At 58.1% G+C, this 27,280-nt stretch overlaps 2 protein-coding genes and 2 long non-coding RNA genes across 6 annotated transcripts; 3 read left to right on the top strand and 1 right to left on the bottom strand.

The window, feature by feature from the left end:
* Nucleotides 1-3,082, top strand: LOC141371710 (uncharacterized). Its single transcript, XR_012376873.1, has 2 exons — nt 1-136; nt 2,763-3,082. It is a non-coding gene; the product is annotated as an uncharacterized lncRNA (long non-coding RNA).
* A 341-nt stretch (nt 3,083-3,423) lies between these two features.
* On the top strand, nt 3,424-16,353 carry LOC112817724 (uncharacterized). 2 transcript variants are annotated; one of them, XR_003206457.2, is made up of 5 exons: nt 3,424-3,508; nt 6,004-6,230; nt 8,594-8,783; nt 8,997-9,130; nt 14,934-16,353. It is a non-coding gene; the product is annotated as an uncharacterized lncRNA (long non-coding RNA). The 2 variants fall into 2 exon arrangements; XR_003206458.2 differs by lacking the exons at nt 6,004-6,230; nt 8,594-8,783.
* A 134-nt stretch (nt 16,354-16,487) lies between these two features.
* PPDPF (pancreatic progenitor cell differentiation and proliferation factor) lies at nt 16,488-22,361 on the top strand. 2 transcript variants are annotated; one of them, XM_073888350.1, is made up of 5 exons: nt 16,488-16,616; nt 17,025-17,105; nt 17,268-17,345; nt 17,442-17,538; nt 17,860-22,361. In XM_073888350.1, the coding sequence occupies exons 2-5, from the start codon at nt 17,051-17,053 to the stop codon at nt 18,077-18,079; spliced, it is 450 nt and encodes a 149-aa protein (XP_073744451.1). In that variant the 5' UTR covers nt 16,488-16,616; nt 17,025-17,050; the 3' UTR covers nt 18,080-22,361. The 2 variants fall into 2 exon arrangements, with proteins under 2 accessions (XP_073744451.1, XP_025720750.1); XM_025864965.2 differs by having other exon boundaries at nt 17,617-17,984.
* On the bottom strand, nt 17,831-26,587 carry PTK6 (protein tyrosine kinase 6). The gene is given in 13 exon segments (XM_073888351.1): nt 17,831-19,771; nt 20,033-20,105; nt 20,107-20,187; nt 21,434-21,450; nt 21,453-21,557; nt 21,560-21,601; nt 22,639-22,755; nt 23,305-23,452; nt 24,021-24,167; nt 24,470-24,587; nt 26,113-26,185; nt 26,188-26,305; nt 26,307-26,587. Coding segments are annotated over 13 exon segments (1,218 nt in total). The 5' UTR covers nt 26,340-26,587; the 3' UTR covers nt 17,831-19,625.
* Nucleotides 26,588-27,280: the final 693 nt, after the last annotated feature.

Genomic DNA, 27,280 nt, shown 5'->3' with positions numbered 1-27,280 from the left:
TCTCATCTCATCTCCCAGCTACCTGGGCAGCACGACCCAGGACGGCCTTGGGGACAAATTCCTCCCCCCCCCTTCCCGCTCCCAGCCCGGGAACTGAGCGGCCCGTGAGGAGGACGCAACTCAAGTCTTCTCCATGGTGAGGAGGCACTCTTGGCTGTTGAGCTTCCCTCAGGAAAGTAAGATCACGGCCCCAAATCAGAGAGGTCCCCCCCCCCGCCCCCCCCCCCCCCCCCCCCCCCCCCGCACCGCCCTCCCGCCCCCGCCTCCGGGGGCGGGGGGGCGGGGCTGAGCCCAAGCGGCGTGGCCTGGAGGCGGGGCCAGGGCTGGAGAGGGGGGCGGCGGGCGAGCCGCTTGCACCCCAGCTAGACCCCAAGGTTAGGCAAGGGCCCCACCAAACGGCCAGGACAGTGCTTGGTCCCTGGGTCAAGTACCACGGGGCGCTGGTGACTTCCTAGACAATCCAGGCCCCCACCAGGCCACCCTAGGAAACCCAGCGAGTCTGGGAGGGTATGAGGCCGACCTCAGTGTGCCGGGGAAGCCCAGGAAGACGGATGGAGCCCCTCAGAGAAGGGAAAGATCAGCCCGTCCTGCCCTCTCCACCGCCAGCACTTGGGCGACAAGAACTGTCTGTGGCCCCACGGGTACCCGCCCAGCGCAGCAGGACCTGTTGCCATGGTGACAGAGCGCAGCTGGCTGGAGCGGGTTACTGTCACCTGTGCTTGGAAGGACAGCGTCCTGCCAACTCCAGAGCTCGACCCCTGCCCAGCGCCCACCTACTTCCGGGGAAGGGGTCTGGTGGGCTTTGCCTTCTGAGCTCTGGGAGAGTCCTGGGCTCCAGCCTAGCAGCAGGAGGAGGGAGTGGCCAGGCCCTCCCATGAGGTCCACCGCAGGCTGTGGGGCCCCTGGAGAGCCCAGGAGAGTGGCCAGCCTCTCTGTGGTGGGACAGAGAGACAGAGGGAGAAGCTGGGGAGGGTCTGCAGGCCCACCGCCCACTCCTCAGGTGGTGGAGGGAGAGGCCACAGTGCTCAGTTCAAGGAGGAGCGTCTCCAGGTGGGACTGCCCTGGGGAGCCTGAAGCTCCTTAACAACTCTGGACCCGATGTTTTCATCTCGTAGATAGAGCATCCCCGCACTGGGCGATTGGGAATAACCTGCCCACAGAGCAGGAGGCCTCCTGGGTGTCCTAGGGGTGACTGCACAGGAGCCTGTGGGTGGCATCATTCTCCCTATCAGTGGCAGAAGCCCAGAGCCTCCCCTTCCCCAGGAAACACACACCGGCCAGACCGAGGAGGCTGGCCCTTGTCTGGGGAGGAGGCCAGGGGGACTGTCCTTGGGAATACTTAGAGACAAGTGCATGAATGACCAATGTACCTGACCACCCAGATCAAGAAATAAACACCCCCTCATGCCCTCCAAGGTGACCACCGTCCTGACTTCCTAGACCACAGATCACATCGTCTGCTTGCAAACTTCATAGGCATGGTCTGTGCAGTTTGGATCCTTGTGTCCAGCTTCTCTCGCAGGCCCCCAAGTTTGAGACAGTCCTCTGTGCTGTGTTCGTCTTCACTGCTCGGTAGCGTTCCATTTCTAAGTTCGAACTGCCACAAAGCCATCTGTCCGCCCCGGTGGATGCACTTGTGCAAGTATACCCCAGGGGTGGAGCTCTGAGCCACTGGCTGTGTGTGTTCCTCCAGTCATTCGCTTACTGCCTCTAGGCTCAATCCCTGCCCTGTGCTGATGGACAACGTTGAGCATTTCTACTTTATGGGGAGCAGATGCATTTTGTAGGGCAGGCAATGAAGGATGAACTTATAGCTGAGAGAAAATTGATACCTGGCTTTTTTTTCTTTGACTATAAGGAAATTTTCCTATTTCTTTGCACATCCAGTAATTTTTGGCTGAAGTCTGAAGACTCTGGATCCTGTTCTCTTCCTCTGAGGACTGTTGGTTCTTGTTTTAGCAGCCATTCGATCACTGGACCTGTGGGGCTTGTTTTCATGCTTTCGTGCTGGTCTGCAGAACACCCCGCAGGTCTTCCAAGCCCCTCAGATTGATAAGATTCAACTTTCAGTCTTGGTCCCCAGCTCTTCGTGGGGCTCAGCTTTAACGTTTCTTAGATGGTCCTAGACTAGACATTACTGTAGGTTGTAGTCTTTTCTCTCTCTCTTTTTTTAAGTTTTTATTTATTTAAGTAATCTCTGCACCCAATGTGGGGCTTGAACTCAAGACCCTGGAATCAAGAATCACATGCTCCATGACTGAGCCAGCCAGGCACCCCTGTAGTCTTTTCTCTTAAAAACATAAATCCAGGGACTCCTGGGCGGCTCAGTCGTTAGGCGTCTGCCTTCGGCTCAGGTCGTGATCCCAGGGTCCTGGGATCGAGCCCCGCATCGGGCTCCCTGCTCCACGGGAAGCCTGCTTCTCCCTCTCCCACTCCCCCTGCTTGTGTTCCTGCTCTTGCTGTGTCTCTCTCTGTCAAAAAAAATTAAAAACAAAAAAACATAAATCCAAAGGTCTCTCCATCCTAGCTGGGTCCAAACACCAGTGCTGCCCAGCATGGTTGTCTTTGGGTATTTTGGTTCCGATCTCAGCCCATGATAGACATAACCTAATTGTCCCCCCAGGATCCATGCCCTGGAAAAATTTCTTCCCCGTGAGTGCAGAAGGAAGCTGTGGCTTGCATCTAGCCGATAGAATATGACAAAGGTGGTGAGCCTTGACTCCCTTGATTGGCCTCCGTTATTTAAGACTCTGTCTTGGCAGATAGACCAGAGCAAGGGACTCTCCTACCAGCCTTGAAGAAGTGAGCTGCCAGGACGGGGGAAGGCCAGTAAGGGGCCACACGTCAGAAGACTGTGGGCAGCCCCTGAGAGCCGAGAATGGCCTCCAGCTGTCCATCAAAAGGAAGTGGGGACCTGAGTCCTACCGCCATGTGACCTTAGAAGGGGACCCCAAGCCTCAGAAGGACCCCGATAGCCTGACTGCTCCCTTTCAAAACCCTGAGCAGAGGCCCCAGTTAAGCCGTGCCTGGACTCCTGACCCGAGAGCCAGGTATGTGTAATAAACACATATTTTATAAAGTCCTTGAATCTGTGGTAATTTGTTATGCAGCAATAGATACTAGTGTGGAGGCCACAGAATCCGCCGTCTGGGAAGTCTCCAGCAGCCTCCCCCAGCCTAAGCCACAGCCTCGAGCCACAGCCCATGCACTTCCATGCGCCAAGCAGCTCCCCACATGTCAGCGGCCCGCGCACCTGCCTCTGAGCCCACTTCCCTCCGCCTTCTGCCTGGAGCAGTGACCCACCCGTGGGCCTGCCATCTGGGTCCACAGCTGCTCACGGAGGCGGGGCTACCTGCCACTGCTCTGTGGTCGGAAGCGGAAGCAGAAGTAACACATGTCCATTTTTTATGCTGAAAATTTCAGACTTGGAGAAAAGCTGCCGGAGTAGGTGTCCCAACCGTTGCCTTCGCCTACACCCGCCGAGCGTCGATGTCTACGCACCCGTGTGGTGACTCCCTCTCTCCCTCTCTCTCTCTCTCTCTGGGTCTACACATACTCTTTTTTCTGAACCACCTGGGTTGCTTAAGTCACTGCCTTTGTTCCTCAGCCCCCGAGTATGTATTTCCTTTTTTTTTTTTTTAAGATTTTATTTATTTATTTGACAGAGAGAGGCACAGCGAGAGAGGGAACACAAGCAGGGGGAGTGGGAGAGGGAGAAGCAGGCTTCCCGCCGAGCAGGGACCCCGATGCGGGGCTCGATCCCAGGACCTGGAATCATGACCCGAGCTGAAGGCAGACGCTTAACGACTGAGCCACCCAGGCGCCCCCCGAGTGTGTATTTCCTACACACTTCAGTTCCCAGTCCCGGTCCCGATGGTGCCCCCTGTGCCGGTGGCGCGGCCCGGAGCTCTGTTTTCCCCTCCAGGACCACACGCTGCTTTCACATGCATGTCCCGTCCCCTTTCATTGGAAATAGCCCCTCTGCCATGTGTGTCTTTTGTGACACTGATATGTTTTAAGAACTCAGGCCAGGTGTTTTGAAGATGGCCCTCTCTTGGCTTTTCTGATGTTTCTGCACCAGAAATTCAAGTTTTGTTTTCTGCGCAGAATACCAGCAGAGCAACATGGATTCCTCCCAGTGCATCCGAAGGGAAGCTGCCTGACATCAGTTTGCTTGTTTGTGCTGATGTCATCCTGCGTCACCCAGGGAAGGGTGTGGCCACTAGCTTTTTCTATAGTAAACTTATATTTTCCCTTTGTAATTATTAGCTAATTAATGGGGATGTACCTTGGGTTCTATAAATATCCTGTTCCTCTTCAAAATCCCTCTCTCAGCCTAGCACTCACTGATGACTCTTACCTGAATCAATTTCTACTATGATGTTTCTGCTTTTTAAATTTTTTTTTTAGGGGCACCTGGGTGGCTCAGTCGGTTACATGTCTGCCTTCAGCTCAGGTCATGATCCCAGGGTCCTGGGAAGGAGCCCTGTGTGGGGTTCTCTGCTCCGCGGGGAGTCTTCTTCTCCCTCTCCCCAACCTCCCCACTCATGCTGCCAAATAGATAAATAAAATGTTTAAAAAAATTTTTTTTGGTCTTTTTAAACTGTTATCCAGAAAACTGACTCCTTGGGAAGTATACAGTGACATGAGTGTTAGCACATATCCAGATTCCTATAGCTACATCGACCAGGACCCAGAGTGATCCATCCCCCAAAACCCTCTCTCTTGCCCTCCGGCTGTACTCGACCTCTCACAGCGCTGATCTGTCCTCCGCCAGGTGAGCACTGTCGTGAGACCAGCATGGAGACAGAACCGTATGCTACCTGCCTTCTGGGCGGGGCTTCCTGCCCTCAGCATAACATCTGAGATTCATCTGGGTGGTTGTGTGTCAACCATTCATCCCTTTTTGTCAGTGAAGAGTATTCCAGGTGTGGATGGACCTCAGTTTACTTCTCCACTCCTCCCCTGAATGACATCTGGGTTGTTTGCAGTTTGTGCAGTTAGGAATAAAGCTGCCATCGGCCTTTGTACACAAGTTTTTGTATGAACATGTTTGGGTTTCTCTGGGACAAATGGCAGGAGTGGGGCTGCTGGGTCATGCGGCAGGTGAATGTTTAACCTTCCCAGAAACTGCCAAGCCCACCTCCAGACCACGGTCCCGTCCTGCATGCCCACAGCAGGGTGTGTGAGCCCCAGGTGCTCCGTATCCTCAGTAGCCCTTGGAACTGCTGGTTGGATGGTCCTTTCAGCCGTTCTTGTGGGTGTGTCATGCCATCTTGTTGAGGGTTTAGCTTGCATTTCTCTGATGGCTGATGACACTGAAGAGCTTCCCATCTGCTGATGGGCGTGTCCTCTTTCGTGAAGTTCTGTTCAGGTCTTTATCCCTTAAAAAAAAAAACAGCCTTATCAAGATATCATCTACATACCACAAAGTGCATCCATTTAAAATGTATAATTCGGTGGCTTTTGGTATATTTGGAGTTGTGCGACCATCACCATAAACCACTTTTAGGACATTTTCATCACCCCACAAGAAACCTTGTACCATGTGGTGACCACTCCCATCCCTCCCCTATACCTTAAACCAACCCCACTCTGGGTCTTTGGATTTGTCCGTGTTAGACATTCCATATAGATGGAGTCACACGATGTGTGGTCATTCACGGCCAGCTCCCTTGCACGTGTTCAAGGCCCTCCCATGCTGCCGTGTGTATCAGCACCTCATTCCCTGTTTTTTTTTTAAGATTTTATTTATTTAGTTGAGAGAGAGAATGAGATAGAGAGAGAGAGAGCATGAGAGGGAAGAGGGTCAGAGGGAGAAGCAGACTACCCGCCGAGCAGGGAGCCCAATGCGGGACTCGATCCCGGGACTCCAGGATCATGACCTGAGCCAAAGGCAGTCGCCCAACCAACTGAGCCACCCAGGCGCCCTCATTCCCTGTTTTAATTGCCAGATGATACCTCGTTGGTTAGTTATACCACATTGTGTTCATCTTTCACCAGATGATGGACATTTGGATGCTGCTGTGAACACTCATGTCCGTGTTTGCTTTGTGGACGTACGTTTTCATTCATCCGGGGTAGGTGTCTAAGAGTAAAACTGCCGGGCGAGCATTCCCAACCTTTCAAGGAACAGCCAGACTGTCTTCAACAGCAGCTGCACCATCTTGCTTCCTGAAGCAACACCAGAGGGTTCCAGTGTCTCCTCACCCTCACCAGCACTGGTTACTGTCAGTCTTTTTTTTTTTTTTTTTAAGATTTACTTATTTATTTGAGGGGAGGGGCAGAGGGAGAGAATCTCAAGGAGTCTCCCCACTGAGCGCGGAGCCCAATGCGGGGCTCAATCCCATGACCCTGAGGTCAGAACCTGAGCCAAAACAAAGAGTCGGTCGCTTAACCGACTGAGCCACCCAGGCGCCCCTGTCTGTCTCTTTGATTACAGTTATTCTATGAGCATAAAATGGCATCTCATTGTGGGTTTGATTTGCATTTCCCTAAAACCAATGATGTTGGGCACTCTTTCATGCATTTATTGGCCGTATATGTATCTTCTTCAGAGAAATGTCTATTCAGATTCTTAGCCCAATTTTTAATTGGGTTGTATATTCTCAGTGTTGAGTTTTGAGAGTTCTTCATGTATTCTGGATAAAAACTCTTTGTTAGATATTCAGTTTGCAAATATTTTCTCCCTGTCTGTGCTTGTCTTTTTTTCTCTTAATGGTGTCATTCCACAGAACAGGAATTTTCAATTTTGATGAAGTCCAGTGCATCCATATTTTTCTTATATGGATCATGCTTTTCATGCTTTTGTCATCAGCTAAACCCAGATCACAAAAATTTCCTCCCATATTTTCCTCTAAAGTTGTATAGTTCTACATTTCACTTTTTTTGAAGATTTTATTTATTTTATTTATTTGTTTGAGAGAGAAAGTCAGGGGAGGGACAGAGGGAGAGGGAGAAGCAGGGTCCCCACTGAGCCAAGACCCTGGGATCACAACCTGAGCCAAAGGCACATGCTTAACCAGCTGAGCCACCCAGGTGTCCCTACATTTCACATTTAGATGCATTACCCATTTTGAGTTAATTTTTGTGTAAGATATGAGATTTAGGTCAAGTTTTATTATTCTTCCATAAGGACGTCCAATTCTCCCAGCACCACTTATTGAAAAGATGATATTTTCTCTGTTGAATTGCTTTTGCATCTTCTCAAAACACAGCTGGACATGTGCGTGGGAGGGCTGTTTCTGCACAAGGTTCTGTCACATTGATTTATGTGTCCATCTCTTTACCAAGACCACTCTGACCTTATTGTTGTAGTTTTATAACAATTGCTAAACACAGACAGTGTGTGGGAAGAACGGTCTCTCCAACAATGGTGGAAGGACCGGATGGTGACTAGGAAACCCATGAGGGAGAGTGAATCTAGACCCCTACTTCATGCCAAATATGAAAATTAATTCAAAATGGATCAAAGGTCCAATGAAACTATAAAACTGTTAGAAGAAAACGTGGGTGTATGTCTCCAAGACCTTGGATTTGGCAGTGGTTTCTTAGATGTGGCACCAAATACATGGGCAGCAAAAGAAAAAATAAGCAAACTGGACTTCATCAAAATTTTAACTTTTGTGCAAAAAAGGACACAAGAAAGTGAAAACACAACATACAGAATGGGAGAAAATTTTTACAAATCACATTGGAAAAGGGCCTAGTATCCAGCAAATATAAGGAACTCTCACAACTCAATAACAAACAGGCACACAACTCAATTTAAAAATGGGCAAAGGATCTGAATAAACATTTATCCAAAGTAGATCTGCAAACAGTCGATAGGCGCATGAAACGATGTTCAGTGTAATTACTCGCTACGTACCTAATAACGGATCATCAAAATGTAGGAAGCAAAACCGACAGAACTGAAGGGAGAAGCAAACATTTCTACAGCAACAGTTGGAGACATCGGCCATGATGAGTGGGACAAGCAGACGAAGTAAGTAAAGAAACAGAGGACTTCACACCACAAACCAAGCAGGTCGGAGACGCACACGGAACACGCCACCCAGCGGCACCTGCAGGACACCTGGGACGGTCTCCAGCAGAGACCAGATGTCAGGCCACAGATTAAGTCGCAGTGGACTGTAAAAGATATTTCCACGAAGGATCTTCTTGAGCCACAATAGGATGAAGTTAGAAAGCAGTAGCAGAGGTAACACTGGGAAATTTTCAAGTTTGTAGAAATTAGACAACACACTCTTAAAGGGGAAGCCACAGGAATCTCAGAAGACACTTGGATATGAGAGAAAAGGAAAACAGAACCTATCGGAACTTACGAGATGCAGCAAAAGTAGTGCCGAGGAGGATATTTATGGCGATAAACAGAGGTGAAAGCACGAGAAAAGTCTCCTGTCGGGCGCCTGGGTGGCTCAGTTGGTTGAGCGACTGCCTTGGGCTCAGGGCATGATCCTGGAGTCCCGGGATCGAGTCCCGCATCGGGCTCCCCGCTCAGCGGGGAGTCTGCTTCTCCCTCTGACCCTCCCCCTTCTCATGCTCTCTATCATTCTCTCTCTCTCAATAAATGAATAAATAAATAAAAAAGAAAAGTCTCCTGTCAACACGGTAACATTCAGACTTAAGGAACTAGAAAGACAAGCACAAGCTAAACCCTAAGCCCGAGGAAGGAAAGGTGATAAAGACGGAGGGAGTGCGAGGGCGCCCTGCCCAGTGAGTGCGCCAGCCACGGCAAGACTACTACCACGTGGCTCCACACGTGGCTCCACCCGCAGGAGGTACTGAGGCCAAAGTCAGGGGGATGAGGGGAAACGGGGGTCAGGGGGTGTGTTAGTGTTAACGGGGACAGGGTCTCAGTTCCACAGGATGAGCGCGCATGGAGGCAGGTGGCGGTGAGGGCCCCACAACGTTGGGAGCGCATTTAATGCCATGGAACCACACGATGAAAAATGGTTGAGGTGGTAAATTTTGTTATGTGTATTTTCCCACAGTATAAATTTTTATGAAAAAGAGAAAGTACTGAGCCATGGTACAGTGTGGATGAGCCTTGACAACACCAGGCTGAGGGAAAGAGGCCAGACACAGGAGACCACACACGGTCTGATTCCACGGAGACTGAAGGCAGGTTAGTGGTCGCGGGGCGGGGGGCGGGGGCCGCGAAGGGAGAGGAGCGGGGGATGGTGGTGCAACGCTGTGAATGTGCTAAATCATTGGCATGGGAATTTTACCCTCAATGAAAGGACTTGGGTACTGCAATTTCGCTATATTCTTATTTTCCAAAAATGTTTCAGTTATTATAGCTCATTTGTCTTCACACACTAATTTTGGGATCCGCTCATCTAGATCTTCAGAAATCTTGCTGGAGTCGTTATCCGCACGCATTAGGTCTAGACATCGATTTGCAGGGAATGGACGTCTTTACTGTGTTGAGTCTCTGTTTACTTAATCTTCTTTGGTCTCTTTCATTAGCAGTTTATTTTTGACATACATAAACATTTTGCTAGGCTTATACCTAAGTGTTTCATGGACAGAGGGTATCTATTATAAACAGTATTTTTTGAAATGTCTGTTTCCAGCTGTAAATTGCTAGCATATAGACAGACGACTGACTGACCGTGCATCCTTCTCACTGCGTTTATTCTTCAATCAGCTTTTTTGTGGGCTCCTTGATGACAGACCATCGTGCTGTCTGTGGACAGGGATGGATTTATTTCTTATTGTCAATCCTTTTGTTTCTGTTTCTTGCCCTATTGTCCTAAGACGTCCAGCAGGTGTTGAATAATTTCAACAAGAGTAGACATCCCCGCCTTGTCCCCGGTCCCAGAGGAAAGACGTGGTCTTTCTCCATCGTGCACAATGCTGGAAGTGCTTGCTGTCACTTCTCCATCAGTGCTCTGTCTTAGATTGAAGACCTTCTTTTCTCTTTCTCACTTGCTGAGTCGTTACCATGAATGGATATTGGGTTTTGCCAGAGCTCCTTCCCCGTCATCTGATGCGAGTACTCACAATCGCTTGTGGGCGCATTTTTACAACAGCGGCTTTAAAGCCTTTGTCAGATCAGCCAGCATCTGGGCTTCTCAGTGCTGTGTTTGCTACGTTGTTTCCACTGTGTTGCGTTTTCCTGGTGCTTTTATGCCAAGTAGTTTTGGATTTTATCCTGAAGTTCAGTATTTTTAATGAATGAACTCTTTTCGGTTTGTTGTGTGCCTTGGGTTGAATTTCAGAGCACTAAAATGGTTGTTTCTGATAGTTCTTTCCAGCTTTATAGTTGCATTTTGAGGAGAACGTTTGTTGACCTCCTCACCCCTTCATGCTGGAAATCCATAATATCTTTTATTACTCAGTTCACGCTTTCATCAAATATATTTATTAAATGTCTACTGCATGACGGATTCTTTCTTAGCCATTGGGAACACAAGACATACAATCTCTACTCCCATAGGTTGTGCTTAACAAACTAGCAAACAAATTAGGTATTTCCAGCAGTGAAAAGCACTATTAATAACGATCATGTCTAACTTTCGCTGAGCACCTGCTATGTGCTCGGTACTGTCTAAGCATTTACGCGAAGCCTCTTAACCTCAAAATAGCGCATGAATCAGGCTCTTTCCATTTCACAGTTAAGACGACAGGAACGGCGGCTGAGTTGCTGCTCCCAGGACATCATCTGGCCACACGAAGTGCCCCCATGTACTAAGCATTCACCAAATATTAGTCAGGAGCTTTATTTTCTTCTGCAAACGTTGACATCACCCACAGAGGCTCGTGCTCGTGCTCATGCTAAGGAATCTGGCAGTAGCTGCCCTTGGGAAAGAGACTTCTGACCCGAAGGTGGGGGGCAAGGCTGGGCTGCTGTGGTCCCAGTGGGGAGCCTCCTTCTCCAGGAGTAAGCTGAGCCCTGGGAGCCCCAGCCCTGGCCTTGCTTCACCCCAAATACCTGCGGCCAGAGTAACAATCCAGGCCCCCCAACAGCAACAGTGCCCGGTCACCAGTGACCACTGTAAGCCCTGCCCCTCCCAGATACCTGCGGCCAGAGTAACAATCCAGGCCCCCCAACAGCAACAGTGCCCGGTCACCGGTGACCACTGTAAGCCCTGCCCCTCCCAGCACGGCTGTGAAGAAGGCGCCGCTCTCATTCTCCCGAGAAGGGAGTGGAGGCTCCAGGATGTCACATGGCTGCTACGTTATTGGGAGTAAAGCCCCAATCCCAGCGACTCCAGGGCCACCCTGCGGGAGCCTGTGACCATCAGCCATTGTGTCCAGCCACTCAGCCTCCAGCAGAGGCGTCCCACCCAGATGCAGCATGCACGCGTCTGGCCCACCAGATGATCTTTCTGCCACCATTTTCCCAGTGGCTGGAGGCTCAGGGGCTGCTTCCCGACACAGAACCCAGCCCTGCCCACCCTGAGCCCCTGACAACCCTCCACACACAGGGGCCACCGTCCCCTCAGAGACAGTGGAAGGGAAGGGCTGTTCTTACTGCCCAGTCTAAAGGGCAGTGGCTGGCTGGTGAGGTCCCGCAGCCAGCAGCAGGCGGAGGCCAATCCCCCCCAGGTGGAGGCCGATTCCCCCCACAAGGCTCACAGCAGGTGGAAGCCGACCCCCCCCCCAGGTGGAGGCTGATTCCGCCCCCAGGAGCAGGAGGAGGCCAATCCCCCCCAGGCAGAGGCTGATTCCACCCCCCCCAGGGCTCACAGCAGGCGGAGGCCAATCCCCCCCAGGCCTCACAGCAGGGAGAGACCAATCTCCCCGCCCAGGGCTCACAGCCCAGGTCCCCCCTGCGTTGGAGCCATACCTGGGGGCCTCCAGCAAGAGGACAACCCTGACTCTGCCCTCGGTGCTTCGGAGGACACCAGACAGGTGCACAGCCCACGTGGGGCCATTCCATGAAGTCCACGCACAGGCTGGGGATGGACCCCCCTTCCTGGGTCCCTGACACTCAGGGGAGGGACTGGCATGCCCGACCCTCTTAGTTTAGTCAATGCAGCTTTTATGTTTACACTGTGCAGAAAAAAACACCTCCTTTCCGATTTTCTGTTCTTGAAGATGCTGGTGAGGGGGGGGATATGGTGGATTGTGTCAGGCTGGCCCAGCCAGCTGCAGAGACAGGAGATGCACTCCTCCAGGGAAGGCCTCGCTGCCCGGATGGGGGTGGTCAGCACCTCACTATCAGCTCCTTCAGGGTTGGACTTGGCCACAGAGCCCCCTTGCCTTGGGACTCCCTCCCCTGGGGGAAGTTCTGGCTTGGTGTGGGGGAGGGGGGAGGCCCTGCCAACTGAGCCTGACGTGGGTCACACCTAATGGTGCCTTCCCAATCCAAGGCTCCCCACTGGCCCCGCTGCCCCTGCCCTCTCAGCTCCCCCCGGGACACGCACCCTGCATCTCAGTCTCCTTCCCAGTGTCTGCTCCCGAGGCCCTGGCCTGTGACACTTCTACAAGAGGGAGGCCCCAGAAGGGGGGTGGCCACGGCCAGGTTGAGGCCAAGCGCCCTGCCTGCCCAGGCTGCTGGACATGGCCTAGCACAGGGTGACCCTCAGCATGGCTGGCCTGGCCCTCGGCCCTGGGGATGGGCTCGGGAGCTCTGCCCGGTGTCCACAGCCAGCACGTGTCTGCACCCACCTGGGGGGTGTCCTGTGGCCTGAACAGGTGCAGAAGGGCTGGAGCGCCACTGTGAGTGGAACTGAATCCCATTAAATTGAATTGCAGAGCACTGAGTGGATCGTTACCACGCGGTTGTGGGAGAGGCTCTCAATCGTGCAACAGGGAGAAAATCTCAGGAAGTCACAGCTCCCAACTAGAGAGGGGCCCGGCCTAAGAGTTCCTCCAGATCTCTGCTCTGAGCATCCAAAGCTTCTGCCCATCTGACGGGGGCGGCTCTGCCCGGGATGGGGTTCTGGAGGAAGAGGGCCAGGCCCCTCTCCACTTCTCTCAGAACCCTCTGCCCCCAGGGCCCCAGGCCTACGCCCGGGCCAAGGAGCCCCCAAGAGGCCTGGGGCCTGAGTCTGCTGCTATGGCAGAGTTCTCCCGCGGGCCCAGCACTATTTGTGAGCCCAGGGCAAGGAGGAGCTTTGAGGCCCCCGGGGCAGGCCTGCCCAAGCTGCAAGGCCACGTGGAGGGAGTACCATGCAGGGTGTGCCCACTCTGGGGAGCCACTGGGACATCTCGCCCACTGCTCCCCCCCAGGAGACCGGACAGAGCTTCAACCCCCCACACCTAGAGCCCAGTGTGCCAGGGCTCCAGGGGCCAGGGCTCTGGGTGCTGCCATAGCAACTTCTCAACCTCTGGGGACTGAGCCTGGGGCAGGCGGAGCGTCCACTCACTCACTCTACACACACAGGCCTTGCACTGCCTGGCACACAGTGGGCTTCCAATAAGCTCCAGATGAACAGATGGATGGGTCTCAGCCAGGAGGCCCGACAGCAAGGCCAGACCAGCCTCCAGCCCCCAGCCTCTTCCCGCAGAATCCCTGGGAGCCCTAAACTGGCCCCATCCTTCTGGGCAGCCCCCAAGTCCCAGCTCTCTCTGCTCAGACCCCATGGGATGGGTCTGCCCCAGGGGTCCTGGCTGACCTCCTGCTCCCCCTGCTACTCTCCCCACCCCCAGGGAGTTCTCAGGCCCCCAGGGATGACATCAGCCCTCCCTGCCCCCCCAAGCTGTGCCCCTTGTGAGTAAGCACCATGCCCGGGTTCAGAAGAGGCACCTCATTGCCTCCAAGACTGTGGCCTGGCCCCAAGCCCTAAACCCACTTCCTGGCCCTGTGAGCTGTCCAAGGTCCTGGGCAGGCCCCTCCAGCTGGGCTCTCAAGCTTCGGGCCCTGAAACCACAGTCCTGTTGGAGGCATGAGTGAGACACATTACGAGGCACCCACACACTCAGCCACGGACCACGGGGACAAGGGAGTCTAGGGAAGGGGCAGAGCCCTATGGCTGAGGGTCCTTCAGAGAGGGACAAGCCTGGGTCTTATCAGAACGTTCCTCCTGGTACCGACTGTACTGAGCAATCTGCCTTCCCAGTGACCGTCAGTGGCCCCAGCAGGCCTGGCTACCTTCCCAGTCTCAGGCCCTACCACTGCCCCTCCCCATCCCAGGCTCTACCAGCTTCCCTGCTGGTCCCTCCCCCATCTCCACCTTCCTCAGACCCCTGCTGTCCTGCCTCACCAAGTGGGGTCCCCTTGCCCTCTGGACTGGCCCTTCCACTGCAAGGAGCTCTGGCCTGTCTGGCTGAGCCATTTGCTCATAGTACATACTCAACAGATCCACGTACTGAGCACCAGAACAGTGCAAGGTCTGACTTAGGGCCAGCCCTGTGTTCTTGGGGGCCCAAGAGCCACCTCCCCACATCTCACTCAGACACTCGTCCCCAGCATCCCTGCCTGGCTCTTGTGTCCTTACTGGGCAGTGAAGGCGGGTGCTGTTGGCCTCAGTTTCCCCCACAGCACCCAGCATACAGCCAGCTTTGGGAACCAAAATGCCAAATCCAATCATGCTTTAAGCCCACCAGGAGCTGCCCCTAGCTCAGGATGGGGCCCAGAGGCTGCCAGCACACAGTCATGTTTCTTAGGGGAGGGTGAGTCAGGCAGAGACACAGGCACCCGGCAAGTTAGGTGGGTGCGTGCTGGCCTGCTGAGGCAGGGGCACTCTGCCACAGACTCCAGGCTAGCATGTGGTCAGGGCCTGGCTCCAGAGCTGAGACCAGAGGAGAGAGGCTGCTTCCACACAGCAGGCAGCTCCACGCGGCCTGAGCAGAGCTGAAGGCAGCACCCCAGCATGGGCCCCAGAGAGCCAGTAACCCAACGGTGTGGCTTTGGTGCATTTGACCCACTACCAGACTCTGGGTTTGGTGAGTGCGAGGGTGAGGTGGGGGGTGGCAAATGTCCCTTAAGAATTAAATTTGATTTGCACTAAAGTCACGCCTAACTTATGATCCAGAACTAGCCCCCTGAAGGGGGACAGGAAGCCAGCCTGGAGACGCTGAGGGTCAATGAGAGGGGAAGGTCACCAGCCGTGAAGCAGGCTTTGTGGATGCAGCAGAATGTGAGTGAGCTGCCAGGTACATGCGCCCCTCCTGCGCAGCCATGTTGTCCCCCTCATGTGTGCGATCCTGCTGACCCTGCGTGAGAGCCCCTGGAACAGAGGACTGGCCCTGGGGGAGGGATGAAGGAGGTGGAGGAGTGAGCATGACCTCGCCTGCAGCTCCCCTGAGGGTGCCCTAGGCCACCCTGCTGCCCAAGCCAGGTCATGGTCAGAAAGTCTGACAGCCCTGACCCCGACCCAGCCAGACAAAGGGTCCTGTCCAGGGGCTGCCAGGCCCTCCCCTCCTGAGCCTTGACTTCCTGTCTGCTACGTGCGACGTTGGGCTGAGGTCCAGGAATCCTGGAGGGGTGCTTGAGGGGGTTTGAAGATGGGGAAGGCCTGGCAGAAAAGGTTATGAGATCTTCCACGTGGTTTCTCCCTGGAACCCCCCCAGACTTCTCAAGACCCTCCCAATCATCAGGGAAGAGACCACCCAGCCAGGGCCTACAGAACAAAGAGGGAGGCTGGGGCTTGGGGCCTGTGAGAAGGGGTGAGGGCTGATTTCCACAACAGGGAAGGAAGCTGTCCTCCTGATTGGCAAACCAAGGTGTGGCAAGGCCCCAGACTCTTCAGGGGAACATTCTGGGGTTGCCCCAAACAGGGGGCTTCTGTTTCCAGCTTCTGGAGACACCCCAAATAACAGCTCTTGACCTCCCCCCGCTCCAATAAGCCTCCCTCTCTGCCCCTGCTGCCCTTCCACTCCCACCCTCTCCTGTAACCTGGGCCAGCAGGCAGCTGGCTGCAGGGAGGCCGAAGCTGGAGGCTAGGGTGTGGGTTCCAGAGCCACCAGAACCGTGGGGGACACCTCTTTGAAGCCCAGAAGGGCTGCAGTGCTCCATGCTCCATGCACACAGCAGCTTCTGGTTACAACTCAGTGCCCACAGCTGCCAGGAGGGGATGCTGCAGGGGGCCCGCAGAGCAGAGGCCCCAATCTGTCCTGGATGAGAGTGGGACAGGCTCCATCCCCAGTAGAAGAGGCCAGAGGAGAGAAACACTGCAGAGGCTGGACCTGCCGGGCCGCCGTCCAGCACCGTCCAGGGCTCTCACCGCCTCCAAACGGCTGGAGAGGTGGATACCGGGCAGACCACCTAGGGTCCCGGAAAGGTGAACAAGCCTTGCTCCGGGACGGGAGAGAGGCTTCCTTTAGGGCAGGGGAGGTGGCCAACAGGCCCTGCTCCAGGACGTAGGAGGGCCAGGCCGCCCCAGATTGGACGACACCGTGGGGCTGGCCTTCCACCAGGGCCGGCCTCCGAGAACCAGTCGGGGGCGGGGCCTCGCGGAGGCGGGAGGCGGGGGGCCGGTCTTGCACGAGCTGGGCGGGGCCGGGCTGGGGCGGGGGGGACGGGGCTGGGGCGGGGGGGACGGGGCCGGGCCGGGGGTGGAATCCAAGCGGGCGCGTCCGCGCGTGCGCACCCCGCGCGCGCTTCGGTCGCCGAGTGGCCTTCGGCGGCCTCTTCTACAAATGGGCTCCGTGGCCTAGCGTCCCCGTCCCCGCCACGTGTGATCGCGCGCCGAGGCCCGCGAGGGGTCGTCGCCGAGGTGAGGACCGGGGCGGCGCGGGAGTCGAGTCGAGGGTCCCGAGGGGGCGGCGAGACGCGGCCGCGTGCGCCGCGGCTTGGAGGGACTGACCGACTGGCGGACGGAAGGCCGGACGGCCGGGGGCGCGGGGTGGGGGCGGGCGGGACCGGCGGGTTCCCGGAGCCCCAGGTCCGCGGCCCGGCGCACAAAGCGCCTTTGTTGCGCCCGCGCGGCCGGTTCGGGCCGGTTCGCGCCGCCCGCGACCTGCGAGACCGCCCCAGCCGGCCGGGACTCCACCCCCGCTCGGGTAAATCTACCCGGCGGCCCTGACCCCGGCGTCTGGATGGGGGCGGGTCAGCCCGAGTGGGGAACGCCCTTCGCGAGCGGCGGCGGGTGACCGGAGGGGCACCCCAACCCCTGCGTGCACAGGTTTCCACCAGCCCGCAAGCGACAGCATGGCAGCCATCCCCTCCAGCGGCTCGCTCGTGGCCACCCACGACTATTACCGGCGTGAGTAAGCCCCTCGCCCTCTGCCCTACAGGTCTTCTTCTCTGGGAGGGGGGAGGGCTGCAAGGACCCGTGGCTCTGCCTGTGTGCTGCCAGCCTAGCCAGCATTTGGCCCGGTGGACAGGGCAGGTGCCCTGCGGAGCTGACCAGGCTTCTCTTCTCCAGGCCGCCTGGGCTCCACTTCCAGTAACAGCTCCTGCGGAAGTGCGGAGTATGCTGGGGAAGCCATCCCTCACCACCCGGGTGAGTGCAGGTCCACTCCCCTTGGGTGCGGGGCACCATCGGGGCATCCCCCCAGGAGTGGGCAGCAGCACCACGACCCCACTTTGTTCCTCTCAGGTCTCCCCAAGGCCGACCCGGGTCACTGGTGGGCAAGCTTCTTCTTCGGGAAGTCTGCTCTCCCGTTCATGGCTACAGTGTTGGAGTCTCCAGAACGGTGAGGACACATTCCTGGGGGCCAGCATGGGACATGGGGGCAGGTGGAAGCCACCTCTGACCACAAGCTCTCCCCCAGCTCGGAATCTCCCCAGGCCTCCCCCGGCACGATCACCTGCGACTTGGCTCTGGAAGCCATGAGGAAGCAGCCTGGTGGCCAGCCTGGCAAAGCCAACACAGGGCCGCCATCCTGAGTGGCCACCGCCAGGCTTCAGGAAGCGCTAGGCTCATCAGAGCCCCTCCCCTCCCGTTCTCTCCCTTCCCCATAGACTAGGCAGGCTGCCGCAAGCAGAAACAATTGGGTTCTTTTATATCAAAACAGCAAAATACCCAAAAGGAAGTTGAGAGGATCCCACTCTCTACTCTCCAGGCCACATGAAAGCCTTCCTCACACCCTGGAACCATGTGCCTTGCACCAAGTGGAAAATAAACTCCAAGCAGCCCGTGGCCCCGATGGTGTATGTGAGCTGCGTGCCCCCGGGCCTGTGGTCAAAGTCACCAAATCCTTCTCAACCTATTTCTTGGCGGGGGCGGGGAGTTGACCTTGCCCCCTGGGCCTTCCTGGGGCCCCTCGCTGGGGAGCCACCTCCCAGGTCTGGCCCAGGTTCACACGGGTGACAACTTTAGTGAGTATGGGGCCTTGGCACCTGAGAAGGGGTAGGGTGCCTTGCTGTTTTGGGGAGCCTGGGAGAGCAGGCAGTTCCGGAGTTGGACAAGAAGTCTCCCGGGCAGCCACTGAGGTTCGAGTCCTCAGACTTGGCCCCTGGCCGCTGGGGTAAGCTGGGCCTCTGCCTGTGGGTTCAGGAGTCGCCCCCCGCCCCCGGCCACCCGTTTTGACCACACCAGGTAGGGCAAGGAGGGAACAGGCGAAGGCTGTCCCAGCTGGTGTGGAGCAGCTCTCTGGGCCACGCTCCCTCCAGGTGCCTTCCTAGAATGGTGTTTCCTCTTGTAGCCCGTTGTAGGATACATTCTGGGCACGGGGACCCAAAATTAATTACTAATATTTGAGAGGTAAGGGGTATGGGGGCGTTCCAGTGGGGCCTTCTCACCCCAGGTAACCCGGCTTTGGACACATCCAACCAGGGACCTGGGGAGGGTGTGGCTGTGCCACCCTTTACCGGCCTCTTGGGGCAGGCGTGACTGGGGGCTGGTTGTGCCCACGCACTCTTACTGGTCAGCAGGGGTTGGCTCAGGTCCACTGGTCAGGAGGGCAGCTTGGTGAGAGGTGGATGGGGGCTTAGTGTGAGGTTAGGGGAGCCCGGTCTCAGCTCCTGCCCTTCCCCCTGTGGTGTGCTGTAAATAGCTGCACAGGTCCAATCCAAGGCCTCGCCAGCCTGTGGCCCCCAAGGGTTGCGGCCACCATCCTGTGCGCCTCGGTTGTGTCCAGGCAGAAGGCCCTTCCCACCTCCAGATGGACCCAGAGTGGGGGGAGGTGCCCCAGAGGACAGCCTGTGCACTACCCACTGTCCAGATGAGTCCCTCAGGGCTCCTGTGGGCAGCTGCGGACGGCCGTGGCAGGAAGACGGGATGGTACCTAGCCCCCGGCTGGAGAGGGCAGTGCCCCACCCCCGTCTTCACAGAGTCCTGGGAAGTCCACGTTCCCCCCAAGTCAGGAGACAGGCACAGGCCAGGTGGCATAGGGTGAGCCCAGCCAAAGCCCGGGTCCCTCCCGTGTACCACCTGGGGAAGCTGAGCCCTGGTCCTGATTGAGCTGGTGGGCTTTGGGTCAGGACCAGCAGCAGGGATCTCCCTTTAGAAGGGAGGGTAGCCAGGCTCCTGGAGGGTTCCAGAGTTGGAGTTGGCTGTGGCGGGCCCTGACACTTTGCAGGAGCTGGTGTCTTAGAAGGAGCAGACAGAAGGTTGGGCAGCCCCCGCCCCCAGACTGCAGAGGGCATGCCTCCCCTGCCCCAGGACAGGGCTGGCCCACGGCTGGACAAGCGCTGTCCCCCAGGTGTCCGGCCCAGTTCTGGGAGCTGTCCGCACCTTCAGTCTGCCCGTCCTGTTGGGAGGTCCAGGACGGCACCCAGACCCATCTTCACAGGACCTGGCCTGGTGGCCTCCGTGGCCACTACGGAGAGGGTGTCGCACTCAGGGGGGGTTCTCGTACCTGCTGATACTGGAGAGCTTCTGCACGCCTTTGAAGCAGAGCCTGTGTGCGGCGGGTGGGCACTCCGGGGGGTAGGGCATGCGGTAGCCTGAGTTCACCCTCAGGAAGGCCTCGTGGTTAGACATGCCTGTGGTGGGGCGGCCAGAGGAGCTGCAGGGGCTGAAGGCTGGCGCCCATCTAGCCTCCCCTCGCCCCTGGGAAGCCACACTGCCATCTACCACTCTCCCAGGAAGCCCTGGGCCGAGCTCCTGCCTGGCTCACCCCTACACACGCTCCTGACGCCCCTGGAGGGCTGCCCCCGGGAGGCTGGCTGGTGCAAGTGCCAAGTCCAGGTCACGGCACCCTCCTGCGCAGCCCGCCACTGGGGACGCTGTCAGGGGCCCAGTACCTGGATAGAGCATCTGGCCCCTGCTGAAAATCTCATGGAGAAGAATCCCGAAGGACCAGATGTCAGATTTGATGGGAGTAAAGCCCTCGGAAGAGGGCCTCGGAGGCGGCCCACTTGTAGGGGATGTTGTGGTCGTGGGAAAGGTAGATGTCCTCCTGCAAGCGGACACGTGTGGGCTGGGCCTCAGCGGCTGCCCTCACCCCTCCCACCCCAGCCGCGCGGACAGGGGGATGGGGTTCTCATGGGCCAGTGCAGCCGGGCACTGACGACCGCCACTAGAGGGAGGTGCTGCTTTCCCTCCGATTGGCGGGGGGGAGGGGGGGGCGCAGGTGGGCTGAGCTGGCAGGTCAGGGCCAGGGTAAGCGAGGCCTGCTGCCCGGCGGTGTCAAAACCACACAAGTGGGCCAGCGTGAGCATGTGCACGGTGTGACTGCCGCAGAGCAGCCTGTGCAGGCGTGTTCACACCACAGGCTCACAGAGCTGCCCAGCTCCCCCTGGACACGCTCTGAAGGGCTGGAAGAGTCATGCTTAGCCTGCCTTCCCGCCTGGCCTGCCCCGCAGCTGGTCACCGAGTGGATGAGGAAAATGCCTCTCTAGAAGCATCCAGCTTATGGTGAGGAAGGAACTGCAGCATCAGGACAGCCGCCCGGGGGCGAAGGGCCCTGGACTCGGCCTTCAGTGCCCCACAGCGCCCGAGCGGAGGGCGCCAGCCCCAGAGGGTGAGAACAGCCGGAAGAAGCAGTCGAGCCGTTGTGACCCGGGTCCGCTCCAGGAGCAGACTAATGACGTCATGGCTTTCAGGAACTTGGAAACAGCTCTGTACGTGGGGGCATGTGATAATTGTAAGGAGTCCCTGTTAAGTATCAAAAGTGTGATTGTGGCTGTTTTTCTTTGGGGTCCTTGTAGAGATCCTGAAGTGGGCGCGTGGGGACTCAGGTCTAACTGCGTGGAAGGAGGCTGGGGGGCTGGTAGGGGCCGATGGGTGCAGGGGGCTCAGGACACCGTTCCGTCCACTCTGTCTCCTGTGTGGGGGGGGATGTTTGCCCTGAGCTCACAAAGCACTCCCGGCCTCTGCCCTCACTGCACACCCAAGGCAAGCCGCCATGAATGAGCGAGCACAGGTGCACTCTCCTCCCCCCCCCCAGCCCCCACGCAGCCTCCCTTTCCTCCTGCAGCCATTGCAAGTGCTGACACCCCCCCTCCAGCCTCCGAGCCCTCTGGGAAGCCTCCATTCCCAACCAGGGTGTGGCTCCACAGTCCTGCATCTTGCCCTCCAGCTTCCTGTCCCTGCTCAACCAGCCTCCCCAAGGCTGAGGGCAAGGCTGAGGGGTGCGCAAGCCCCCGGAACCACCGCGCCAGGCGCAGAGGATGCCCTGCAACCCCTCATGCCCCAGGCCCTACCTTGATGAGCCTGGCTAGTCCCCCACTTCGCAGATGTTGGCCCCCACAAGGATGTTCCTGGCAGCCAGGTCCCGGTGGATGTAATTCTGTGACTGCAAGTAGCACATGCCCTCAGCCACCTGTGAGCAAAGTCTACCAGCTCCGAGACGGGCAGGGATGTCTCAGAGTCTGCGGGGCCGGAGAGCGGCAGTCAGAGGGGCTCTGCGTCCCGCCGGGCTTGGGGACCGGGCCGGGATGGGGCAGCTGCCTCACCTTGGCCCAGGGGGACCGTCACAGCCCTTCTGGGAGGCGGTTATGGGTTTGAGCCGAAGCACAGCTCGCTCGTACCCTTTGCCCCCAATATCCTTTCCGGGAATCTGCACTAAAGCGAGAGGGATGTCTACACAGTCGAAAACCTCAGAGAGGTTCAACACCAGGTAAATGGCTGAATGGGCACAGCTCGTGGACGTGGTCTGCTCTGGCGCGCCATCCCGAAGAACCTCTGATGAGGGGACCTGGCCGCAGTGATCAGACTTGTGAAAAAGGCTATGTTTGGTGATCAGCGTCGCCATGTAAAAATCTGCCAGGGCACATGCGCCCTGGATGTCACATTCCTGCAGCACCCACTCGGTGCCACTTGAGCCCCGTGACTTGGGGCTGTGTCCGTGCGCCGTGGCACCTCGGCTAGCTAGCAGCGATTGTGTTTGGTTTGGGTGTTAAATGAAATAATAGGCGCTGTGACAGGTGATGGGGTCTGTGAGTCCGTGAGACCCATCGTGTGTGTTGAGGGGGTGTGCACGCGGGTGGAAGTGTTCATGCACATCCAGATACCGCAAGAAGAGCCAGCACCTTCCAGAGAGAAAAGTCGAGCCAGACCTGCATGTTCCGGAAGCTGGGGGGTGGGCGGGCCTCGCCTGGCATTGGAATAAAATGGCCTCAGTTAACTGCATGTAGGAATTACAGCCTTTCTCGCCTTGTTTGTACTTCTCTGTGTTTTCTCCAGTTCCTACAATGAGCAGATGGTGCATTTACCACAAGATATTTTAAATCCTTTCTCAAGCAGGGCCCGGCCGACAAAGACGTCAAAGCTCCCTGGTGGCCTGTGCCTGGTAGGGGGGCGACGTGGGTTTTCTCTTTCTTTGTGCAAGTTTCCCACGCCCTCAGCAAGCACGGGTCAGTTGGATCCCCGGGCAAGGAACCCCGAGTGCGGCCCGTGGCCGGCTCACCCCATAGCAGGTCCCGCAGGCTCCCCCTGGGCACAAGTTCTGTGACGATGTACACCAGGTGCGGCTTCTTCATGGCGTGGATCTCCGACTGGAACGTGTGCTGGTGCAGGAGGTCATCTGCGGGGGCAGGCGGCCTCGGTGGGTGCAGCCCCAGCCCTGGCTGCCCCCACCCACCTGCACGCAGCAGCTGCTTAGGCTGTGTGGGCGCCCCCCCATGGGATGCCACAGCACCAGGGCCACAGGCCACGGGAAGGGGATGCTGTGCCCACCACCTGCTCTTGCCGCACACCAAGCACCACGATTGCCGACGCCTGCCCACACCCGAAGCGAAGCAGAACATTCCCCAAGTGTGTTCCCGTGAGCCCCCGATTCCTGGAGTGGGGGGTCCAAACCCCTAGTGGGTTTAAAGGAAATTTTAGATGAATCTTTAAAAATTTCTAGTGATCTATGTATTTTAATGGCTTTCCATTTACATTGAAAATTTAAAATTCCCTTTTTAAATAAATGCATTTAGCTGAAAACAGACATTGAAAGGAAAATGCCCTCTGGATGCTGTTGCAGACGCTGCACGCGGTGCATACTGGGCCAGCATGTAGCAAATGGGACTCCCACCCCGCAAGCGAGGCCAGGAGTCCCTGTTGGGCCCCTGGCCTGGGGCCCACTCACCTTGAGCAATCACCTTAATAGCCACTCAGACGCGGTCTTTCCAGAGGCCTTCGAAGACCTCCCCAAAGTACCCGGACCCCAGCTTCCTGCAGAGCGTGAACTCCCGCGGTCTCTCCCAGTTTTCACAGTGGGGCAGGGGCTTGGGGTCCTGTTGGGAGGGACAGGCAGGGGCACAGGGCAGGGGTGCTGTCTCCTCTGACTCCAGGGCGGGGAGCCCCTACTCTATCCTCAAATGTAGAGCAATGTTTTTCTTGGTGAGGTCCCAGGGTCCAGCATGCGACCGGGCTTTCCCAGGAGCTGCCCCCCACCACGGCTGTCCTCTGCAGTATCCTGCAAACACCCTCACTGCCTGCTGCAGGATTTTGGCTACGTGAGGCTCAGTGACGTTGGGGATGCTGTGATGTTGGCTGAGTGCCACTCGGACAAAACTTTGGGCCCAAGGGACGCAGGATATGGCAGGAGCATAGCTGACCTCTCCCTGGCCCAGGGGCGAGAGCGACCTGGCAAAGGAAGGCACATCCCACCCCACCTGCCTGCTCCCATGCCCAGGTCTGTAGGACCATGGCGTCCGAGACAGCGAGAGTCCCTGGGGCCAGGTGTCCCCGAGCCCCCTCCAGCCAGCAAGCGTGTCAGGACCCACACCCACCCTGTGGAGGAGAGGGGGGCCACAGGTGGGCGGAGGATGAGCAGGGGCAGCAGGGTGCAGGCGGCCTTACCTTCCAGCAGGGCACGGTCAGCCGCAGGTCGTGGGGCAGGCTCTGGGCTTTGTGGTGCTCCAGGAGCTCAGCCAGGCCGGGGAAGGATGCAGCCTCGCTGAGGTGCAGCCGGCCATCGCGCCGCCAGATCCTGTGATGCCTCACGGCCTGCCCGTCCCACACTTCAGGAGTGGGGGGAGAGCCCAGTGGACGTGGGCATGCAGTCCCAGCCCCTCCCCTCAGAGGGGCCCTCGCGGGCCAGGCATCCCGCCCCATGGCCCGTCTCCCGGCGAAGAAAACCCAGACCCAGCGGGACCCCAGGGACAAGCCACCCACTGGAGGGGAGGCTGGGCCGGGTTGTGGCAGATGGACGGAGGGGGATGGGCCAGGAGAACAGGCCAGGGGCAAGGAGCCCTGAGGCCAAGTGCAGGTGGGGCCACAGACGGGGGAGAAGGTGTGGGAGGCCGTACCTGCGAGAACGCAGTGCCCAGCTTCTCACTGACCCTGACCAGGAAGGCCCCTGGCTCGACGCCCTCGGCCTGCAGCCGATGCAGAGCTTCCGAGCGCGAGGTGCGCCCAAAGAACCACCTGACGGGCGGGGGCGGTCCTGAGCCTGTGCCGACCTTCAACCCATGCCCTCTGACCCCACGTCCTCCCACCTGCCCACCCTGAATCCCAGCCCCCCTCGCCCGACCCACAGCTGCTCTCCGAAACTGTCCCTGGCCAGAGACCACTTAGCTGCCCATCAGAGACCCCAAATGTCCCAAATAGCCAGTCTGGACACCAGGAAAAGCCTTAGTGACCCAGAAGGGGTACAGGCACCTGCCACCACCCTGCCCAGAGTGTCCCCTGTCTGTAGAGTCAGAGCCGCTCCTGTCCCAGAGACACACCACCTATCCCAGGAGTGGGACCACATTGTTCTGCGACCCGGGCCACAGATGCTCTGCTCTGGGACCATGGGACCTGCGGTTCGGCAGGCTCTGCACGTGCACGCTCACACACAGACCCACATGCACACATGCTCACGCACACCAGACCAGGGCACGGACAAGCCCGGACTGCAGGGTGGGGCTGCCAAATCCCCAGGTGACTTCTGCTGCCGCTGCCCTTAGTCCCTAGACCTTCAGGCATCACTGGAACAGAAGCCCCCTCCCCCCCACAGAGCCCCATGAGGGTGGCCCCACCCTGACCAATTTAGCACATCTCGAATCTCATTTGCTCACCACTCCAAGCACCCTGCCTCCTTCCTGCTTTTCCAAATGCACTAGGTTCTCAGGACCTTAAGGCCTTTGCACCCGCTGTGCCCAGCTCTGCACTTCCCTGTCCTCGGACTGTGCTGTCTATGAATGTACTGCGTGTCTCCCTGCACGCGTTCACTGTGCTACTCCTCCAGCGTTCAGGATCGCCGGACCATAGGCGGGCAGTGGAGTGTCTCCCTGCGGGACCCTCCCGGCCCAGAGCTCAGAGGAGTGAGCTCAGGTGGCTGTGCACACGCCCACGCCAGGCGGGCCCTTGTGGTCCAAGCTTCCTGGGCAGCCCCTTGGGACCAACCACCACCTCCAGGATCTTCCTTACCAGTGACGGGGCAGCCTGCAGCCCACGCCCAGACAGGCATGTCGCAATGACCTTCCTGCTCTCTCTAACTAGGTCATGCATCTGGTTTCGGCTGTTTGGAAGGTGAGTGAAGCTTTGCTCCCCAAAAGGCCCAGTCCCTGCCTTGGACTCCTACGCAGACCCCGTCCCTGTTGGCTGGCCACCCAGAAGCCCATTGTGGACCCTTCTGTCCTCTCTGGGTCCTGGCACCACAAAGTGACCATGGGGGAGTCCACGGGAGGATCCACGTACCCACAGATGTCCCACCGCGAAAGCCTAGTCAGGTCTCCTGGGACCAGGATGGTGGGGTTCCGCCCCAACTAGGGGGCACCGAGAGGCGGAGTGACATGTCCCCTATCCTCACTGGCCTCCAGGAGGCTGGCCCAGCACCCCGCCCCTTCCCAGAGCCCAGCCACAGAACTGTCCCGAGGACTGCCCTGCCCTGAGCTCTTGAGGGGCCTCAGGGAGCAGGGAATGGGGGCACCTTGGGGTGACCCATGAGGGCCATCGGGACACTCACGGCTCAGACTCTACCGTCTCCTTCTCGGCCAGGTGGTTGTGGGGCACATAGCCCTCGACCAGGGCCCTGCCACATCCAGCAACGTGGCCCACCACCCCTCCTCCTCCTTCCTGGCCACGTGGAACAGATCCCCTGCCCAGCAGCTCAGCTCCTCAACCGTCCAGGCCTCGAAGTCCCGGATGCCCACGTACTGGCGGCCCCGGGTGAGCCTGGCCCCGGGATACCATGGCAAGTGCAGCGGCAGGCCTGGCCTCCTGGCCTCACCACCTGTCACTAGGCTGCAGCACCACCCGTGGCTGGGAGCAGCGGGTGGGTGGGGCCAACCCTGACAGGCCATCTCCACCCCCCCGAGGAGCCGGCCCGCTTCCCCGTGATGAGGCGGCCAGGCCAGCCGCACATGCGCCCACCAGGGTGGCCTCTCCCTGAGCTGCCCAAACACCCAGGGCTCCACCCTGACGGCCCAGCAGCTCCACCTGCCCTCCTGCCCACTGAGGCCAGGTCAGTCTGGGTACCGCTCTTGCCCGCCTGCTCCGGGGCGTGTGCCCACCACGTGGACGAGGGGAGGACTGAGTAACTGGTTAGACACAGGGCCTTCCTGGGCCCAGTTCAGCGGTGGGGGCTCCGGAGGGAGTGGAACCCAGGTGGGAGGGGGAGAGGAGGAACGGAGGCCTGTGGGCAAGTCACCCCTGCCCACCCCGCAGGGGCCTCGGGGACGGAGCCGGGCCAGGGGCACAGTGAGCTCTCACAGAGTTGCTGCTGGAGGCCCAGGTGGCCGCTGCCCTCCCCTCCCTACCCTGGAGGCTCTCAGCCACGCTCCCCACCACCAACCGCTGAGGGGAGCCGCGGTGGCTGCAGCCGTCATAGACGCTGGCCTCCAAGGGACAGGAAAAGGTGGGCAGGTGCTAGAAAGAGCGAGCCCACATGGAGGCCGTGGGGTGGAGGCTAGGAAGGGCCCGCAGCAGAGAAAGAAGAGCCCTGAGGGGAGGGGAGGGCCAGGGCGTGACGAGGGCCCAGGGTGAGTGCCATCGGCCCTCAGCCGCCACGTCTGAGAGGGTGTGGGGACTCTGCCCCAGGACAGAGCTCCAGGAGGACGACGGTGGGGCGCGGGGGATCGTGGACGACTCACCCCATTTTGAGATCAAGAGGCACGTGTATTACTCAGTAAGTT

This window comes from Callorhinus ursinus, unplaced genomic scaffold (genome assembly GCF_003265705.2).
Source record: "Callorhinus ursinus isolate GAN/ISIS: 27379988/994484 unplaced genomic scaffold, GSC_fseal_2.0 scaffold89, whole genome shotgun sequence".
Lineage (NCBI taxonomy): Eukaryota > Metazoa > Chordata > Mammalia > Carnivora > Otariidae > Callorhinus > Callorhinus ursinus.
The sequence above is the reverse complement of the archived record's forward strand: the minus strand, read 5'-3'. Positions and strand labels throughout refer to the sequence as shown.

Bases quoted from the DNA above. Each gene is read 5' to 3' on its own strand.
- PPDPF (XM_073888350.1), top strand. From the start codon at position 17,051: ATGGCAGCCATCCCCTCCAGCGGCTCGCTCGTGGCCACCCACGACTAT. The intron at 17,106-17,267 runs GTGAGTAAGCCC...TCTCTTCTCCAG, and splicing joins CACCCACGACTATTACCGGC to GCCGCCTGGGCTCCACTTCC. The intron at 17,539-17,859 runs GTGAGGACACAT...ATATCAAAACAG, and splicing joins GTGTTGGAGTCTCCAGAACG to CAAAATACCCAAAAGGAAGT.